This window comes from Mycetomoellerius zeteki, unplaced genomic scaffold, assembly GCF_001594055.1.
Source record: "Mycetomoellerius zeteki isolate Tzet28-1 unplaced genomic scaffold, Tzet1.0 scaffold19, whole genome shotgun sequence".
In the NCBI taxonomy this organism is placed as follows: domain Eukaryota; kingdom Metazoa; phylum Arthropoda; class Insecta; order Hymenoptera; family Formicidae; genus Mycetomoellerius; species Mycetomoellerius zeteki.
The window spans coordinates 1,012,106-1,025,993 of NW_017256854.1; the positions used below are offsets into that span (position 1 = coordinate 1,012,106).

A 13,888-nucleotide genomic window follows, 5' to 3' on the forward strand; every position below is an offset into this window, starting at 1 on the left:
AGTGCGCGAATCTATCAGTGTTTCCGCCGTTGTCATTCGTTCCTTCTTCGAACAAACGATAGGCGCTACACGATTCATTTCAGCGCACGTCAGGCGTTTCGATGTAACCGGATGTAACTATTATAACCGCGATTCGTTTCCTTCGCGGTGACAGATAATTCCGAAAGGCCAGGCTGACGCGTAAGCCTTGTTAGTGATGTCCTGCCTGAGCGCGTTGCACACGCAGATAGGGACCCTGCTCTCCGTGCCCCACGAGATTCTACTTCTGCGACACAAGGTTTTCCGTGAATACGCGAAAATTGCAGTTGGGCCAGACTTTATCCACACGCTGCCATCCTTCCTAATCCTAACAGCCGTGGTACTCGTCCTCTGGAAGAATCCTCCGTCCTCCACGCGGCTCATGAACATCGTAGGCGCGACATTTATTTATAAAGTATTTCAGGTACAAAAATCACCGCATCTCACGTGTTAGCTAATGCCCTTCTGTATACACGTGCGTCTTTCAAGGTATCAGTTAGCTGGCTCGCAGTTAATGCTCTTTTATGGCTATGGCTGATCCTCCAAAGGATACTCTACTGCAGCGTCTGGCATTATTGGAGTTACGTGAGTGGATTCATTATATTTTTCTCATAACTAACAAAGGAATTGCTTTCATAACGCTTGAATTGTCCACTTTTATGTAAGAGAAAATAAGACATGTATGTACAAAAGAGAAATAATTTTCTACAGCTTTTCATGAAGAATAAAATATTATAGTACTTTGTAGGAGTGATTTTTAGTCTAAACTAATTATTATAATTAATATAATTGATTATTATAAATCTGTATAAACTAATTACTAAGCCTAAAATTAGATAATTAAGAAGTTAATTACAAGATGTAATTAATTAAATTTATTATATAATAGTTAGTTTATATATAGGCTTGTAATAATCAGTTGTACTAATTATAATAATTAATTTAAACCTTCTATGTGATATATAATATTTAAAAAATTTCTACAATTGATATAGGAATCTGAATATCGAGATATTTCATATCCCTGGTGGCAACATGTCTGGTCATCATACTATCCTGTATCCGTACAGCCACCAGTGATGTCGGCCGGTTTTATTAGTTGGATTATCGCGATGTTGATTGCGATAACCGCTTTGGGATGCGCAAACTCTACAGATCGCTTGGAAACTTTTCTTAAAGAATCTTTAGCTAAATTCCAGAATGCGTTTGCGGTGGTCAAATGGTTATGTATGGAATGGCCAGAGGACGGGTTGGTATTTGTGTTACGTTATCTCCTTTCGTACATTAGCTTTCGTTGCAGAAGAAGAAAATAAAGCGAGAAAATGATGTCGTTATATGAAAACATATTTTTGTTCTCAGAACGCAAGAAGAGATACTCGTAACTACTGAAGCAAACGCGATATTGGACGACAGCGAAAACAGTATAGGTTGCGACGACGGCCGCTCAGAAATGTCGAATGATACAAACAACGCGGCGCGCGGGGATATACATCCGATTTCTTACGGAACGAATTGGATGCCGCAGCCAAATTTCTCCTCGTTCAAGGAAATGCAGCGAAAAATATCAATGAAATCCTTTCACACGGTGACAGGCGCCAATGACATTCAGGTAACAATTTATGTGTATATGTATGAGAGAGATTTACGCCTCATTTTATTACCTCCTGTTACCTTTAATTTTCTAATAAAGGATAAAATATTTATATATATCAATAAGATTTTTACTTATTTAATATTTGTGTTCCAAAAGAATTTATAAAATTTTTGTACAAACATTTTATATATAAAATCAAAATTTTATTTTACTAAAATTAATGTAGGTTGTGTATAGATTGAAGTTATCTCTTTAAGGGGAAAAATTCTTACCTTTTAGAAATTCCATTAAAACCTTAAAGGAAATCCTAATTGTGTTACACAAATACGATATGACTGCAACAATTCGTTAGAATTTCGAAAGAAATCCTAATATGATTGCAACACAGATTTGGCTTTCAGGATCCTGACAAATTCACGGCTAAGCAATTGCGAAACCGACGTGGCTGTCACACCGTGATACCGAGCAATTCCAGTGAGCAATCAAATGAATGTTGAAGGGACTTGTCAATGTTCACTGAACGATCGTCATCGAAGAGCTCTTTGATTGAGCAATGCTCATGGGAAAACGTATCCTCGAATGTGGCGCGTCAATTTCGCAGAGAATATTTAATTTACATAACAACGAGTCGATGCGCCGCGACGTTTATATATACTGATAAGGTTTTTTTAATTATCTAATATTTATGATCCAAAAAAATTTATAAAATTTTTTACAGAAATATTTTATACGTATAATATGTAAAACCAAAACTTAATTTTTGAGATTAAACGATAGTTGAATGACCATTAAAGAAGTACAATAGTGGTTACGTAAAAATAATGTGCGTAACGTTACATGAGGTCGCACACATGCTATCAATCATATTAATACAGTATGTGTATGTATATAAAACTTTTATAAATAAATGTATTTTTAACACTTTATTCATAAATTTCTCTAATATTTGTAATGTATCTTCTTCTCATAAATATTACAAATTTATAATAAACTGTAATATACATCAATCATCCGAAGCGCTCAATATAATTTTTGTTGTAATAATTTTATCGATAACCTATTAATTTGGGATTTCAATTTTTATTTTATTAATAACGTTAGGACTAAGAATTAGAGAAAAAATAAAAAAATATTATATTCACCATTATATCTGATTAGAATGAATAAAATGGCTTCATATATTATTTCTTTAATATTTTATAAATATTTTATAAACAATTTTGTAAATATATATATATTAAAATTTTATTTTGTTTCCATGAAATTTATTTAGATAAGTAACAATATTTTATTAATCGTTTCATTAATTTCGTAGAAAGTAATAAAAAATATTGTGAAAAATATCGGAAAAAAAAGAGTTAAGCTGTGTAAAAAATAAGTTAAACGACGACGATCTCCTTGTAGTATCTTAAAAAAAGCTTTATAAAGCCCAGTGTAGTCACACATCGAGCCACCCTCCTCGGTCCCTTTGATTATTTATCGAATAAAAGGTCCTGCCGCCTCCGCCAGACCCCTGGACTCCGTCACTTTGCTTCGCCGGCTAGGGGGATGCACAGAAATGCGCATGCGTCCGGAAGGGGTAACATTCCCCATCTTGAACCGGAGCATTATTCTGTAACTACAACGTTTGTGGGGTAGGTCGCAGATATTCGTGGTCAACACGACATATATCAAATAAACCTCGTTCATTCCGAAAGTGCGCTTTTCGATTCGTCACCCTTGACAAGTGAATACCTGTGAGTCACCGTGGGATCGATTTCCGGTCGGGAAAACCATCTTGGAAAGATTCAGGAGAGAATTTGGTCTTCCGAAGCAGAATCGGGCGTGAACGGGTCCTACGCGGCGTAACTAACGTCTGCTTCCTTGTACGATGTGATTATACGCAGTATTGAATTTTTCGACTGTTACCAGACAAAAAAAATCGACGGTCACGGCTGCTACATCGGAATTCTGTGAACATTCTTTGGTAAGACGATCAAGGTTTGAAAAAATCATATTAATTTAGGATTTTTATCAATTTTTAGCAAATGTAGCAGACTGAGATATTAAAATATTTGCGTTTGTTTCGTTGTCTAAATGATCTAAATACCTCTATATCTAAAATATCTATATTTAGAATAAATAAAATAAAGTTTAAAAAAAACAAAAATTTTTTTATCCCGACTGAGATGCGAATTACGACTAACTACATAAAGCAGTAAATAAATAATTATACTCTATAATAAATAATTATATATCATTAATATTGGAAAGAGATTGCACAAAGTTACGCATTTGGAAATCGATAAATGCTGTTAATGCGTTGTAATTAATAATAAACCTAAACAAACCTTAAACAAACCTAATTCAAGCACCTGATAATCGATAAGTGTGTAATGGATCAGGATTATATTCGTACACGACCTACGCGATTCATTTAACGATTAAGTATTTCCCTTGCGCAGTCAAGCGCATGATGCAGCAGCTGCATCGTCATCCTATCTAAGGACTATTAATTATGGCAAGAATGAACGTAGCATTACACTATGTACGTGTAATAAATTTATAAATTGCAATTTTTTCAAATATTTTAACCATAGTTAAACAAGAGAAAACTAAGTTACACTATTGAAGACAATTATCTTTTTTTTAATTAAGCTGTAATTATCTTCTAATGCTCTTTGTATACGTATGATCGTGTTTCATAAAAAAATGTTGTATTATATTAAATTTATTTCTTTATTGACTTATCTTTAAAAATATTTATTAAAATTGGTTTAAATGTAAAAAATAATTAAATAATGCGATCTTAAACAATGCTAAATATAACTTTGTTAGCACGTGCTATAAAAATAAAGTATTAAATGGGAAAAGAATTAATTATTTTAACATTCCTTTCATCAAATAATTATAAGAATATGTAAAGAATTTGATATCTCTTTTAATGAAACAATGTTTTTAATGTTATATTAATGAAACGTTTATATTATATTAATGAAACATCAATGTTTTTAATAACAATATAATATTAATGAAATGATGTTTTACATATATTTTTTGCTTATTGTATTATAAATTACGTAACAAAACACTTATATTTTCGATTCACGCGTATCGCTTCAAAATTGATCTTTCGCTTCGTTATTAAATTTTCTGTGGATTTTTATTTTTCAGCGTACGCATTTCATTTTTTGCGTGACTCCCCCTTCCCGCCCCTTTAATTCAAAATACTCTTGATTGATTCTCCAGTACTAGTGCAATCACGTTCTGACGCAATTGCAATCCAATTGAGTATCAGCGTTGCGACGAGTCCGAATTTTACGACGAGATTCACGGTCCACGTGTGTACATAGACGCGATGTAAACTTGATATTGATTTTGCGTCCAGCATCCATGAGCGTGGAGCGCGCGCACGGCCAACGGCGCGCTCGCTCACATGAACGCAAACATATGCACGTTACGTGCACACAAGTACGTAGGCATGTGTATACATTACTTGGCACGTGCACCCTTTTCATTACCGATCCTAAATCGGCCGAGTTACAATGGTAAAAGAAGTAGGGAGAGAATTCCTGGAGGAGGGAGATGAATATGAATGAGCGAACACACGCGATTTACTGCAAACATGCGTAAAGCTATGACAATACGCACGAATGGTCGCGGTACGTTGAATAGGAAACCGGTTGTATAGGTTCCGCACTGGTCACCGAAATTCAAAGCAAGGCGAAAAATTTAAGCGAAAAATTTTGGCGAAAAATATAAAGCTGCCGAGAATACCAGAATACTGCAATCCGGAATAAATAAACTTGGCTAAATAATTATCTCCATTATTCTTTCACATTAATCTTATCGATAATAGAAGGAAAAAATTTAATTACGTAAATGAATGTGATGTTAATCTTAAAACAAATGATTCTAAAAGATATCCAGTGTTGTACAGATAGAAAGTTATCTTTCGGTTAATTCAATGTAAATTTGTTTAAAAAGTTTAATTGCGATATCAATCACGAATATGTTGAATATTAAAAACTAATAAAGTATGAAGACAATTCTTTCTCCGAGGAAAAATGTGATTTTAAATTGTTTGAAGAAAATATAGCAAAAATGGCAAGCGACAGAATATAAATATAAAAAAATACGGGAGAACTTTAATTATTTTTACGTTTTTCTGTGAGTTTAAAATCCATCTTTTTTTAAAAAAAAACTGTTTTTTACGTTTATAAAAATCGGCACAATAATTGGAAGAAGTATTCAAATTGCACTATAATTTCGAAATTGTTCTAAATAGCTCGATACGCTGCAACTTTAATTATTTTTATCATTTCTTATGAGACATTCAAATTCGTTTTTTTTTTTAAAGAAAATTATTGTTTTATATAAAAATATGCATAACAATCGGAAAAATATCCATATTACAATTTTAATAATAATTAATAATTCTGAATTTAAAAAATTAATAAAAGATAAATGCAAGACATATCTGTTATTCTCAAAAAACTGAATGAGAAATATTCTCTTGTATATTAAAAAATTATTTTGAATAGTTCGGAAGCAGTTATGATATACAAAGCTGAATACATAAATAAATTTGGTTTGTTAGTTCAACATCTGCGATGTCATTAGCAATTCATTTTCAATATAGCTGTGCCATTTAACATGATATTATTCAAAGGTCAACGAGATTATATATCCATATACACACATGTTCTCTACAAACATACCTATTGGAAAATCGGCGAGATAAATGAAAATGAATTGAGCTTTATCGAAATACGACCCCGAACGACATTCGTAATTGCATACTATACAACTGCGTGCTGGGCTTTATCAGAACGTGGGCGGAGAAATTTACTGTTGTAAGTGTAACGCTTTTTTTCTCCAAATGTAATAGAGGTCATGGCGAAATGTCGATGTTGGAGAAAACGTGCATTTATACCACTGTCTACTCGGAAATCTAATCACCGCTAATATCAGATTAATTTGCATTGAAAAAAATTTGCATAATTGGTTAAATCAAAAAGATATTAATAGTTTGCAGGGCTCTTATTCTTGAAAAGCATACGTAAAACTAGGGAAAATCAAATAGTTAATTTAAGAATATTTAAACTTTTTGTTCCTTTCTTTCAAAATTAAGTTTCGAAAAACATTTGGATTTCCTTCTATTTTTTTAAGTTTCTTTCTGAAAGAAGCTTAAAGAAATAGAAGGAAATGTTTCGAAACTTAACTTCAAAAGAAAGAAACAAAAGTTTAAATATAATATTATTAAATTAACTATTTGATTTTGAAGATTAAATTCTATTTTCACAGAATAAATATTCGTGATGTTTTATTTCTCAACCTATTTTTAATTTTTCAAAAAATGTTAAAAGAATGAAAGTTTCTTGTCATATATTCTGTGAAATTATAGTGAGACATCGCGTGTCCTTTCTAGGGGAATTATTACTTAACTGTATTAGAAGACAAAATTATAGGACAAAATCATGATAATCGATCGCATGAAGGCCGCAAGAATTTGCGTTTCATCTTTCCAATTACGTTCAAGGACTGTCTTAGAGCTTCCTTTTATTCAGTGTCAACTTTCGGTATGTTTCAGACTCCATGGCGGAGAAAATGTATTACTGGGGCGAGGAGAAGGATCAAGTTGACCCCGACCAGACCTTCATACAATTCAAGGCCAAATCGGTGGCGACGGATAAGAAGCGCGAGCCGTCTCGTACTGTGCCGAAGATGACGGTGTCTTCGCCACAGGGTAAAATGACCGAGATTGGTAATAGAGAGGAGGATGCCGAACGCGGCGGGTGGGACAATAAATTGGATTTCCTATTTTCTTGCATAAGTGTTTCCGTCGGATTGGGAAATGTCTGGCGGTTCCCTTATCTATGTTATAAAAATGGTGGTGGTAAGTAGATTATACCAAATTTACGTCACGCATCAACAAAATAAATCATTAAACATTAAAACTTTCAATCGTCGTTTAAATTTATAATTGTATTGCAGATTATAAAAAAATTTTTATCAAAATAAAAAGATTATTTTGCTAACATATACAGTTAACATAAAGAATACTTTGATAGTTAAAAGTTTTATATAATTTTTATTTTTTATCATTTTAAAGTAAGATATTAATAGAAACCGTAATAGAGCTCTGTTATTCCATTTAAAAGCTTCTCCAGAGCATTAAATTTGCCACTATAGTCGGGGATGAGACAGCATCGGATTTCAGTGGCGTCCGACATTCATAATTACTCCTCTAGAGTTTAAGTCATGCAATCCTTAATATGATGGAAATGGCATGCGTTAAAATTTAATAACCGCGGCCTTCTCGAGTTTTAATTACTATCTTACTACTAAGTTTCTTTTACGTTCCTGTAATAAAAAAATGAAATAAGATAAAAAAAAGAGCAAGAATAGATTGCGACCGATAGATTGTTTGTTTATACTCCTTCGACATAAAAATAATTATTATTAACATTTATATGAAAAAATCAATAGTTTTTTTTCTTTAACGAATTTTGGAATTTTGGAATTTTTCAACAGGCGCTTTCTTGATCACTTACGGTATTGCAATGCTGTTTTGCGGAATCCCTATATTTTTTCAAGAAGTCGCTATTGGACAATATCTTGGAGCTGGTGGAATGTCGCTAGTGGGACAATTGTGTCCACTACTGCAAGGTAATAATTATTTTCTGATATCTTTAGGAATTGAAAAATTGTACAGCCTAAATATGTCAACAATAAATATCTAACATTTTAAAAAATACTAAATTTAATAAATATTTGTTTGAGTAAATTTTAGTAAATAGTTAATAAATGTAAACATATACTTATTTGATACAAAAACCATTAATTTGATTTAACTATTATATCATTTGTTTATTAGAATAAATATTTATATGAACTTATTTACTAGAAGCAAATGTTTGTTCAAAGAAATGTATATTAAGATTTAGTAAATTTTTTCTTTAGTGTAACAAGAAGAGAGAGAGAGAGAGGCATAATATATTATCGAATTTCAGGTGTAGGATATGCTACGATGACCATTGTATTCTTCCTCGACGTATATTACTGCATAATTATTGCTTGGACTCTTTTCTATCTAATAAGCATGTTTGTGAATTTACCGAAAGTACCTTGGAGTGGATGTGGTAATTAACATTTATAATACATATACCTTGTGTCATATTTTGTGTAATACTGTCACTTAAAAATTAAAAAGTTGATTAAGAATACTTTATTTTTATATAATACGTATTTATGTAAATAATACAATATCATATAATACGATATTATAAAGAGAGCTCTCTGAATAAATTTAATAGATATATAATATAATTAACCGTTCATTTATCATAGACAATTATAAGTGATTTGATTTTCAGGAAACTGGTGGAACACGAATGATTGTTATGATGCGACCCATGAGGGCAGTGAGTACGGAAAAATAAACTGTTCAAATTCTGCCGAAAATAATACCTGTCACCATACCACGCCGGTAGAAGAGTATTGGGAGTAAGTAAATCATTATTTAAAAATGTTACAAAATACAAAACGCTTATAAAATACTGTATATGTGATGGAAAATTAAGAAAACGCTCAATCTTATTTCATTTTTTTTTTTAAAGTAAACCTTCAAACTAAGGGACTTTTCAAACTCGAAAACTTTGAAAATTTTGAGTTTAATGAAATGGTACACATATACATATATGCGTCAGATTTAGTATATTCCTTTGTAAGTCAGGCTGTGATATGCTTGTGAATCAGGCTGTGATATAATATGAATATTATTAGGGGATTCACGTGATTACTATAAGAAATGCAACATTGATTTTCTTAAATCAGGTCATAGCAGAGTTCCCTCATGTATAAATTCGTTTACGTAATGTATAATTTTGACGGTATATAATAATAATACTTGCAATATATATACGTGCATCACATTTTTTGCAATTTAATCAACTTAATATAGCAGCTATCATCAGATTAGATATCCCTCACGAAATAAGTCAAGCAAAATAAAAAATCATCGCGACATGAAAATGTAATTTTCGCCCTTGTACATTATTAGTGCTATCGTATAACATGCATAATGCTAATTCAATCTGATATTTACGTTCACGTCTATTATTTATGTTAAAATCTAGATATTATTTATATTTATGGTCATTTTTCTTTTTAGAAGCATTTTGTAAAATGTTTGCGATATTTTATATCAATTATAGTGGCATTACGTCGAATTAATTATTAGCAAGATTGAATTAACAGAATGGCATTGAATTTTCAGTCGACGAGTCCTCGGCATCACGTCTGGCATCGAGAGCATCGGCAAGATCCAGTGGGAGCTGTTAGGCTGCCTGGTTATCGGCTGGATGCTCGTTTACTTTATCATCCGTCGCGGTCTTCATCAGAGCGGTAAGATCATCTGGTTTTCAGCCTTGTTCCCGTACGTGGTGCTTTTCATTCTTTATGCTCAGTCCTGGACCGTGGATAGACGGCGCTACCCAGATCTTCTTCGCGTATAGCATCGGCACCGGTGCCCTGCCCGCTCTGGGCTCATACAACAAGTTCCATCATAATTGTTATAGGTAAGTGATTACGTTCCATCTGATCTGGCTGGACACCGACAAGACGTCTCGCTTCCATAGCATTAAATTTTGATAATTGATTTTGCTTATCTGATCAATTTTCATCAATTTTTCGTCAGAATTTCGAGGCACCAATATATGAAGAAAAAGAAAAGAAAAAGAAAAGATGATAAGAGCATACGTTTCCGTAATCCAACTTAATTTGATCTCGCAATTCCAAGTGGCTCGAACAATCCATATATATCGTTACTTTAGCCATTTCAGATTTCGTTGGTCTTATTTCGTAAATTAAATTCGAGAATCGTAGTTATGGCTTTAAGGTGCTCTAGTCTTTAACCACGACGCACTAAACGTGATGTCGTCGCTGCTGGGGTCTTTCAAAAAGGGAGTTTTGTCTTGCAGAGACGCAATAATTACTTGCGTAGTCAACACCCTGACATGTCTTCTGGCCGGTTGCGTAACGTTTTCGATACTGGGTCACATCGCCCAAGAACAGCAAACGCAGGTGTCCGAGGTTGTCAAGAGCGGACCTGGTCTCGTCTTCCTCACGTATCCTGAGGTCGTTTTGAAGCTACCCGGTGCTTCGTTGTGGGCCATTATATTCTTCGTTATGCTACTCGTAAGAAATTGTTATTCCAATGACGGAATCGGTTGTCGCCGTCTATGTTTTTCATGTACATCGCTATAAAAGGGTTTGAATACGTTATCGCTCTCGGCAGGAAGTTTCTCTCTATAGATCGTCATTTAACATCGTTTTTTACTTAAAAAATTGTCAAATATCTATAGAAACGATTTATGCAAAGCTAAAATAAGTTAACTAAGAGGCTTAAAAAAAATTTTCTTCTTTCAAAACAAATTATTTAGTAGTAAATTTAAATTTTGATCCAGTGAATTAAATTCTGAGCAGTGTAATAATATTAGCCAACTTATACAAAAAGTTGTATCAGCATAAGCAAATATAGCAGTAACGTTTATATTTTATTTTTTATAGACAATTTTACAATTTACAAAATCAATTAATATAATAATTATCCGAATCATTTTGTTCAATTTCTTTTTGTAAGAATGTTAATTTGCTATCTGATTTCATAACTCAAATTGTAATATGATCATTTTACACACGATGGATTAATAATAAAGATTGATCATGTAGAGCATGGCCAAACTTAACTCGCAAGTTAAACGCTTGTTTCTCTCCATCATCTCATTGAGCGAGTAAAGAAAAAACGAAAAGCTCTGCCCAATGATTGGCTGCTTTAGCGTCTATTTTTTTTATCTTCTCGCTCAACAAGACGATGATAGAGATATTGAATTCGCAAACTCAGTTTTGGACAGATCTGGTGTAGATAATAGAAAATATATTACTAGCTAATGGATTATTAAATATCAATGTTAATGTATAATATTGTAATGCGTATCATGTTAAATTTGCATTTAGATTTTAGAGCAATGGCTAAGCATATGGAGGAAATAAAATTGTTCCATTTGTCATTATTTAAATATTGAATTATAGGTATATGAATTATTCCGTTTTTCACGCAGATACTCGGTATCGACAGTGAATTTTGCATCGTGGAATCTTTCATAACTGGTATGGTTGACTACTGGCCGGATACACTTCGCCCACACAGAATCAAATTCACCATCGCTATCTGCCTGATAATGTTCGCTCTGGGAATTCCGATGATTACGAATGTTAGTATCTAAAAACACATTTCTATTCGATATGTAATACGAGAGGAACAATTGGAAGTTTCAGGAGCAATTTATCAAAAAAAGAAAATTAAAATGTTACGTCTGTTTCAGGGGGGAATTTACATTTTTCAATTGATGGACTTCTACTCCGCGAGCGGAATGTCTATTCTGTGGGTTTGTTTCTTCCAAACAATCTCAATATCATGGATTTTCGGAGCACAGAAGTTCTGTGACTGCATACATCAGATGATGGGTATTCGATTAAATAAATTCTGGTCTATATGCTGGGTTGTACTCGCGCCGGTGATTATGCTCGTAAGTATAACATTTGCACATAATTATATCTTACAGCAGATAAAGATTATTACTTTCTTCAAAGAGAATTGATCGCGGTCTACACTGTAAAAAAATTACATGTGAAATTACAACAATTGTAGTGAGTATTTTCAAATTCACTATATTAAAGATGTATATTTACATATACGTAACCATTACAACTTTTAAATAAAATTATTCTTCTTTATTAGAGATGAAAATATTAATTTTTGTAAAGCGCATAATTTTATATATTTCCATTATAATGTATAATTTTTACATATATTAATTATACAATTTTACATATCATTTTTACAGTGTAATTCATGGAAATCATTATGTAAAAGCATGTAAAACATGTTACTTACAGCAAAATTAAAAATTTCTTTTTTTACTTTTCCAGTTTATCTTCGTATTCCAAATCGTGCAATATAAACCATTGAAATATGGCAGCAACTACGAATATCCTACATGGGCAGAAATAGTTGGTGTATGTTTGAGTCTTTCATCTATGATTTGGATACCGGGATATGCATTGTATTACATAATAAGTACGCCAGGATCATTTAAAGAGGTAAATTTGAAATTATTCGCGTGCAAATCATGCATAATGCATATGAAAAAGCTACCTCGCGTTATTATCGTATACATCTCACGTAATAGCCATAATCGTGCTGCGGGCTTCATTTGAATTGTAGATGTAATATATAATTACGACTTTTTTTTCAGAACGTCCTGAAAGGTCTACAACCGAACATAAAATCGCATGCAAAATTACCGAAACGAGAAAAGTCAGCCGTGATACCTATGTCAGAGAGCAGCGCAGGCTTAATTACGAAAAATAACAGTTTCCTGAGTCAAACATGATTAGCGTTAGCGGTTACTTCTAACTTGTTAGGTTACACTTATCGTAAAAGTAATATTTATAGTAAGATAAATATATATATCTATATATAGTGGGTCCAGCACGATTGGACATTCAGTAGTAATTTGTGTCAAAATGGACGCGTGTCAAACTAATCATTTTCATGTAGTATGCTCAGTTAAGCAATCATACTATTATTTATTTAATAATAAGACAGTAATATATTTCTTTAGTGATGTATTTCTAATAAGGATGTCAGAGATTCTCCTTAATTCCTTAATAGCTGGTTGATTGTAACATTTAACATTATAATAATATTATTTTAATAATATTAAAATTATTTTTTGAAGAAACAATTTTCGAAAAAATTTTCTTCAAGAGAAATTATTTGTAATACATGTATGTGATAATTGTATAGTATCATAAATTAAATTTAATAACGGATTAATGTTTTAAAAAGAAGATAAGGATATATTGTTTTGTAAGACATGTTCAAAATTTGATTATTTAAAGTCTTTGTTGATATATAAATTATGCCAGCTGTTAATGTTTTAAGATAGAGAATTTTAATCGAAAAGAAAATTATTTGGCGATCGCAATTATAGATGACTCGTACGTGTTGACCAAGCTGATAAAATACTCAATAAAGGGTATAATAAGTATTGGAAACGGGACGGGAAGGAATACTTAGAAGTAATAATAGTATACACCGCGCAAGTATTCAGATAGCTATTTACGGGCAATTTGAAAGAAGTATATTTTTATATCGCGATCATATCGCGATAAGTATATAAATTTTTAACGGAGAGAGAAATCGTTTGGTTGATAATTCGGCTGGTT

At 32.3% G+C, this 13,888-nt stretch overlaps 2 protein-coding genes across 2 annotated transcripts; both read left to right on the forward strand.

Moving 5' to 3' along the window:
* Positions 1–55: 55 nt before the first annotated feature.
* LOC108721998 (uncharacterized) lies at positions 56–2,301 on the forward strand. The gene is made up of 5 exons (XM_018446878.1): positions 56–442; positions 508–603; positions 1,014–1,267; positions 1,378–1,627; positions 2,014–2,301. The coding sequence occupies exons 1-5, from the start codon at positions 197–199 to the stop codon at positions 2,107–2,109; spliced, it is 942 nt and encodes a 313-aa protein (XP_018302380.1). The 5' UTR covers positions 56–196; the 3' UTR covers positions 2,110–2,301.
* Positions 2,302–3,239: 938 nt separating this feature from the next.
* On the forward strand, positions 3,240–13,257 carry LOC108722001 (sodium- and chloride-dependent GABA transporter 1). Its single transcript, XM_018446882.1, is given in 12 exon segments — positions 3,240–3,578; positions 7,185–7,490; positions 8,129–8,263; positions 8,608–8,736; positions 8,971–9,100; positions 9,873–10,053; positions 10,055–10,173; positions 10,576–10,792; positions 11,716–11,868; positions 11,980–12,183; positions 12,587–12,757; positions 12,913–13,257. Coding segments are annotated over 11 exon segments (1,878 nt in total). The 5' UTR covers positions 3,240–3,578; positions 7,185–7,189; the 3' UTR covers positions 13,051–13,257.
* Positions 13,258–13,888: the final 631 nt, after the last annotated feature.